Genomic DNA, 7,233 nt, shown 5'->3' with positions numbered 1-7,233 from the left:
TTGTTTTGAATAAAATAAGGATGGGCCAGTTTGGGGCGAATAATGAGTAATTCTAAAAGTTTGTTTGTTTGTTTGTTTTTTTTTTTTTTTTTCTTGATTTTTTTTTTAAAATAATGTGTCTATTAAAATTATTATTAAGCTTGTGATTGATCATTATTAGATTTTGATTAAATAGTAATTTTAATAGTCACATAATTTTTGGATGGACTCAAGGAGGACACAAGAAAAACTTCTAGAATTACTCGGCGAGTAATATATATATATAATGAGTAATGTTATAAGTCTCTTTTGTGTTTTTTTTTTGAGTCTTTTCAAAAATAATGTGGCTATTAAAATCACTATTAAGCTTGTAATTGATCATTATTGAATTTTGATCAAATGATAATTTTAATAGGTACATCATTCTTGAAAGGATTTAAAAGCGATATAAGAAAAACTTATAGAATTCCTTTAAAAATAATAATAATAATAATCTAGAATTACTCATATAAAATACCATTTAAAAGAGTAGCCTCCTCCTCCTCTCTCTTTTGCGTGAGCATCTTATCTCTGGTCAGTTGAAAACTAACCTCCTTCTTCTTATCCGTTAATATATATATAATTTTAAGATGTTCACACAAGAGATTAAAAAAAATAAAAAATAATTTGATTTAGTACCTTCGTTTCAAATTATTTAAGTACAGGACCCTTGTAACCTACTTTCTCTACGGAATGGACCATTAATAAATGTGACAGATGGACCACATATATGGTATTATAATTAGAAAAAAAACCAAAGAGAGAGGAGAGAGATGATATAATAATAATATGTAGACGAGAATCCATCCAATTTCCAAATCTCCATCTGCCTCGATCTCCACACATAGAGGAAGATTTGCTCTTCTGACAAAAGCTGAATTTAAATTGTGCTTTTATATATATATATATATATATATATTTTACTCTTTAAAATAGATTTGGAAATCTCTTCTGTATTTGTTTTTAGATATTATCTTTTATTTCTTTTATTATATTTTTGCCAACATTCCATTAAAGGAAACATCACAAGTAGGACTTTTAACAAGCTTAAAAATAAATTAAGACTTTCAGTCTTTATAACCACGGGGAAATACCACATGATCACGTATGTATTTATATATAGTGTTGGCATTTAAAAGGATTTTTTTTTTTTTTTGTTAAATTTGATAAAAAAAAAAAGTGTCACATTACTTAAATTGTCCATTAATATACCTCTAGTAGACATTTTAAAAAATACAATTCCAATCTAACATTTTACTATATATATATATATATTAAAAAAGCATCCATTCTCTAGCTGTGGAGACCCATAGCCAAGCCGAGGGTCTCCTTTCATTTTTTTTTTTTTTTTTTAATAAAAAAAATTATCTACAAAGGCATTATGAATAATTTGAGTCCCGTGAAGGTCACATGCATGTCTTATTTTTAAAAAATATTGCATACTACATAGCAAAGCGAAAAGACGTAGAAATTTAAAGTAATCGATTGTAACTTTTTAAAGTTCGAAAGTAATTGCAAATGGGGTGTAACTTTGAGAACGCCAGAACGGTGTTTGATATGAATGATTTATGTAACTTTTGCAATCATGTACCTTATTTTTGATATGAATGATCGACCTATGGTGTTTGTCATAATAAATATATATAACTTATTTTAGAGTTAATAAGATGTTCTTTAAGCTCCAAAAAACTAACAAACAAAAAGAGCTTTTTTTAATAATCACATATAATTAAGGGGAGATTGGTTCTTTCCCCATTTTTTTTTTTTTTAATGAATAAGTAAGTTTTTAATTAATTATAACAACAACCAAAACTATTTATAGAAACTCATCACTTTAGCAAAATGCTAAAGTGATCATGATCACAAAGTCAACAGCTAAATTAATGAATTGCCTGCCGAAAGGGTAACTTGATTTGAAGGAAAATGAAAATGCGTGGAAATTATAAAATTGACGTGACTTGGATTGGAACACGTGGCTTGAATCTAAGGGGAATCCAATGGCTATAAATATCCTACTCGATGCTATGCAAAAAGCCAATGCATGCAGTTTCGGATTGGAATCATGAACCTAGACTTGTCCAGCTCCAATCATGTACCTGTAATGAAGTAGTTGATTTTATTGATCAGACAATTAATTTCCCAAAGCAAGGGCCCGCATTAATTGTATTTTATTCATAAAGTGGATATCTAAATTTACAAATTTATGTTTAATTTAGTTCAAATTCAGATATCCAATTCATCACTTTAAACAAAAGATATCTTGGTATCCTGTGTTTGTGTGAAAACTTCGAATACGAATACATTGTCATTATTATTATGTTATAGTTGGGTTGAATTTCCTCATTCCCAATTGTATCGATAGAAAAGAAATGTTACACACTCTTACTACTACTTTCATACTCTTAAGTGTATACTCTTGACATAAAACTAAAAATTACTATTGAATCTAAAATTCAATAATAATTCATTCAATTCAATAGTGATTTTTAGAACCACAATAGACACTGGTATACTTGGATGTGTGAGAGAGTGGGAGCGTATACAGTATTTTTCTTGATAGAATTTCACTAGAGTTAAAAATTGTAATAAAAATAAAAATAAAATCATTATAGGTATAAGGGGTTGAAATAATTAAGCTTTGTGAAAGCATAATGTATTTGCATATATGAGACCTTACAATGACATCACAGCAAAATATTGTGTTTAAATTGTTTATTAATGTTTTTATTTTGAGAAGAGAAAATAAAAGACAATTATCAAATAATACTAATGTAATAATCCCAACCAACTAATCACTGTTTGCCACAATGACGGGAAAAGACCACAAAGTACATCATGTGATAATATATATGGGTACAAGAGGAGGAGATAGAGGACATATTATCAGTAACAAATTAAGTAGGAGAAACCCTGAGAGTTTGGAATTGAAGAGGAGGAATTATGGAGCTCTACTTGCCAGCGATATCTGCAGGTTTCTTACCATCTATATATTTCACTCATTTCTTTCGTACTTCTTCATAAGATGTGTTAAAAGTTCATCTATATATCCTCCGTTTGTCTGAAAACTTCAAATAGTCAAACATTAATTGATTGTTATTGTTGCTTTCTCACTAGGAAAAGGAACATGCGAGGAGTCGGTGATGATTGACATTCCATGCGAGGAATCTGAGGTATGGTCTGAGTGCTGCATTTACAAGGTTCCCAAGAAACTTCGTAAGGTAAATGAAGAAGCTTACACTCCTAAGTTGGTTTCAATAGGCCCATTTCATCACGACCTTGTAGAATTGTGGGGTGTGAAAATACAAAGACATGTATATTTGAAAAAATTCTGTTTAAGGACCGGGAAGAGCGAGAAGGATCTTGTAAGCATAATTGAAAGCAAAAAGGAAGAAATCTACCGAAGCTATTCAGAGACCTTTGAACTCATAAGTAACAGTAAAGAGTTTGTTGCAAAGATTTTATTGGATGCCATCTTTATTATTGAGCTCTTCTTGAGGAATTTTGAACGCGAAAAATATGAAAAATTAGATTATATATTAAGTAATGCGTGGATAGAATCACACATAAAGCAAGACTTGATACTATTGGAGAATCAGCTTCCGTTTAGGTTTCTTCAAAAGTTATATAAGTCTGCCTTTGATGGAGAAGAAGCTACTCCCTTTCTTAAGCTTGCCTGTGAGTTCTTCTTCTCCGGTAAGCACCAAATACCCATGGATAAGGAAGTAAAGCATTTCACTGATTTGCACAGAATTTTTTACTCTCCTTCGTACCCAAAACCTGATCCCAAACCTGCCAAACATCTAAGATATACCGCCACAAAGCTGTACGAGACAGGATTGGAATTCGAAGCATTAGTTGACATAGATTCCTCTCAGAAATCATTACTTGACATAGAATTTGCAAAGGATAAGCTCTTGGAACGCCATCCATTCTTGAATCTCTCATGGCTCTTCTCTTGCTTACCATGCTTGAAATCCCGTCAATGCTCAAAGAGTGTGCGATGTATCCTGAAAGTCCCACAACTTGTGATAGATGACCAAACGGAAGCTCTTTTCCGAAACCTCATGGCCCTGGAGCAGTGTCATTATCCATCAAACACATATATCTGCAATTATGTTTTGTTTTTGGATTATCTTATCACCACTAAAGAAGATGTGTGTTTGCTCGTTGAAAAGAAAGTGATTGTCAACCGGCGCGGTAGCAGCAAAGCAGTGACTACTCTGATCAACACACTTGGCCATGAGATTGTTGAACGTGAATCATGTTATTACAATCTCTATCAACGGCTCAATGAACACTGTGATGACTCTTGGAATTGTCTCGTGGCATCCCTGACAAGTGTGTACTTTAAAGATTTTTGGAGAGGTACTGCAACTATTGCTGGAATTTTTGTCTTGGGTGTCACTTTTGTGAACTTCCTTAGGCCTTTTGTCATGAAGAATTGAAGCATGTGTGCTTTAGTGTTTGTTGGAGTGATTTGCTTTTAGCTCTAATGGATTTGTATCTCAACTTTGTAATCGTTTTTTAACTTGTCTTAATAGGTTTTAGCAGGAATATTTTCATTTGAAAGTTTGTATCCAGGAGTCTGTATTTCAGCACTATATATATCCTATGACATATCTTAATCTCATTCTTCTTGTGTTTCCTATTAAACTATTAATTAAATACTTAAATTCAACTAAAATTTTTGAAATAAATAATGATTTAACATATTATCAATCAAAACCTCGGTCCATAATTTACCTCCTATTTATGAATTCTTTGTTTAGAGCTCAAATTTTTCTTAAGAAATTATATATGTTCGCATTCAATGAGTACTCTCCCAGTTGCAACCATCATGAAGAACACAAAAAGGACCTGGAGATACAAGATGCTCCCTTTGTCAAGCTTTCCTGCAGTTTCTTTTCTTGGAGCATATATATTGACGACTATACTTAAGCTATTTTCCGAAACCTTATGGCCCTAGATCGAGCAGTATCATTATCTATATATCTTATCAACACTGAAGAGGATGTGGAGGGGCACTGCATTCAATTGTTGGCCTTGTTGTCTTGGGTTGACTTTCTTTAATTTCCTTAGGCCTTATGTCAAATAGATTTGTATTTCATTTTCTGTTAATTAATTTCCATGTGCAGTTAGTCATGTAGATTTGAAGTATGTGTAAATGGTTTAGTAGTTGTTGGAGTGCTTCGTTGTTAGTTGCAATGTATGCATGACATCTCAACTTTGTAATCCTCCTCGTCTTAATAGCTAGTAATTCCAAACTTTGTAAGCAGGTTAATTAATATGGTATTTCAACAATAAAAAATAAAAAGAAAAAAAAGAAAAAAAAAGTGGGAAGTCGGTGTGTTTTAGCATTTGTGGAGTTCAATTTTTTTTTTTTTTTTCTTCTAATGTTGGTAATGCGTATATATAGATTGTTCCATAAGAGCTAAAATTTTCTCAGAGAAACAGCCATAATTGATATTTTTTTAGCTATGCCTATATAGTTTTTCATTATGCCCTAACGCATTTCGTCACATCAAATTAATTATCTCGAAGGCTCATAGCAATGCTTAAACTCCACGACTCATGATGTACCCACCGTTAATCATGTTGGGAGCTCGGTGACACACTTTATGACAAAGTTGCAAAACGGTCCGGGAACCATTTCCTGCAGAATCATTGAAAAATGGAGCAACAGGGCGGGGAAGAAATTCATGTGATGACAGCCGGGTAATCTAGGATTTGCGACAACTTCTTGATGTTTCCAAGTTCCAAACCAGGGAGGAACTATAACTTTTAATTTGGGGAAAAATTAAAAAATAAAAATAAAAATATTCTTTGGGAGGAAAAAATTAATTTTTAAATTTCTATTTTCAAAAATAAAAAATAAAAAATTTGCGGACCACCTTATAGTTGGGGGTTCCCCCCCCCTAAGCCAAATGGTGGTTCCGCGAATCCCAACCCCTCTGATTGTTGTTCTTTCTTCGTATGGGCTTCGCTTGTGTTCTTTTAATAGTTACCCTGGTATTACTACTACTTATTGTTGCATTTGACATTGCGATTTCATAGACAAAAAGTAAGATTTTAAATCAAATTGCAAAAAATATATTGTTTGGGATTGTGTTTATAAAAAATTGCGATTTTAAAAACATAGAAAATTGGTATTTTCAAATCGCACGCAAGTAGATTTTTTTTGAAAATGCACAATTTTTTTTTAAAAAAAGATAAATTGTGATTTTAAAGGCCAAACTGTAATTTTTCCAAACGCTTAGTTGAGCTTTTAAAACTAACTTTTTCAAATTATACATTTTAAAATTGCTATTTTTAAAATCTCATTTTTTGAACTCGCGAACCCAAACCACCCTTTAGTCCATTCCCCTATGTTTCTTCCAAAAACTAATGGTCCACTATGTCAAGGCCTATCTAGGTCTGCCTGCCAAGCATCCCCATACCATGACATTCTACCGCATTCCTTTTTCTATTTTATTTTTTTAATGTTAAATCTTAACGGAGATGTATCAAAAGTATCAAAATATCTTTTTTCTTTTCTTCAAGGATTACAGATTTAGTAACGTAGAATTTAATGGAATTTGCAAAAGTACATACACTTCATTGACATTGTTTTAGTAGTTTAGGAGAAACAATGACGCAATTTATAGTATGGGAGATATTGACAATGAAATAGTAGTTTGAGGGAAGTATATATACTTTTCCTAAAACTCTAATGACCAAAATCTTCTATCAGTCAATTAAATTGCATAAGGGTTGGTCGGAATTAATAAGATGAAAACTCAACATCCAATGGACAAGCTGATTGTCAAGTCACAATCATTTAAATGTCGCAACCGAGCCTTGATCAATTCTTGTTTAAAAAAACTCCAAAATTTAGCTAGGACTGACACATCATATTGTAAGATAATTGTGAAATAAAAATATAATATAGTATTTCTCTTATAGCATTAATCTTACTAAAATTTGTTTGGCTTTAACACTGTCATTTTTATGAGAAAAAAGAAAGAAGAAAAAAGAAAAACAATTGAATTGGGCTCACTATTTCAACCAGTCAATACAAAGTATATATTCCTAATTTTCTATGTCTTGCCGAAGACCTCAAGGGTTCAACCCCATTTCACATTTTAGTTTTGTGTGGGACAATGGCAATAAATATTGGAGACCAAAGTCTTCATTTCACATTTTAATTTTGTGTGAAACCAATGAATTTTGGAGAAA

General features: G+C 31.7%; 1 protein-coding gene across 1 annotated transcript; it reads left to right on the top strand.

Annotated features, from left to right (window-relative positions):
- The first annotated feature begins 2,958 nt into the window (after positions 1-2,958).
- On the top strand, positions 2,959-4,648 carry LOC132172314 (UPF0481 protein At3g47200-like). Its single transcript, XM_059583794.1, has 2 exons — positions 2,959-2,989; positions 3,133-4,648. Exons 1-2 carry the CDS (start codon positions 2,959-2,961, stop codon positions 4,461-4,463), a joined length of 1,362 nt encoding a protein of 453 aa, XP_059439777.1. The 3' UTR covers positions 4,464-4,648.
- The last annotated feature ends 2,585 nt before the right edge of the window (positions 4,649-7,233 follow it).

The sequence above is a fragment of the Corylus avellana genome, chromosome ca1 (assembly GCF_901000735.1).
Source record: "Corylus avellana chromosome ca1, CavTom2PMs-1.0".
Classification (NCBI taxonomy): Eukaryota; Viridiplantae; Streptophyta; class Magnoliopsida; order Fagales; family Betulaceae; genus Corylus; species Corylus avellana.
The sequence above is the reverse complement of the archived record's forward strand: the minus strand, read 5'-3'. Positions and strand labels throughout refer to the sequence as shown.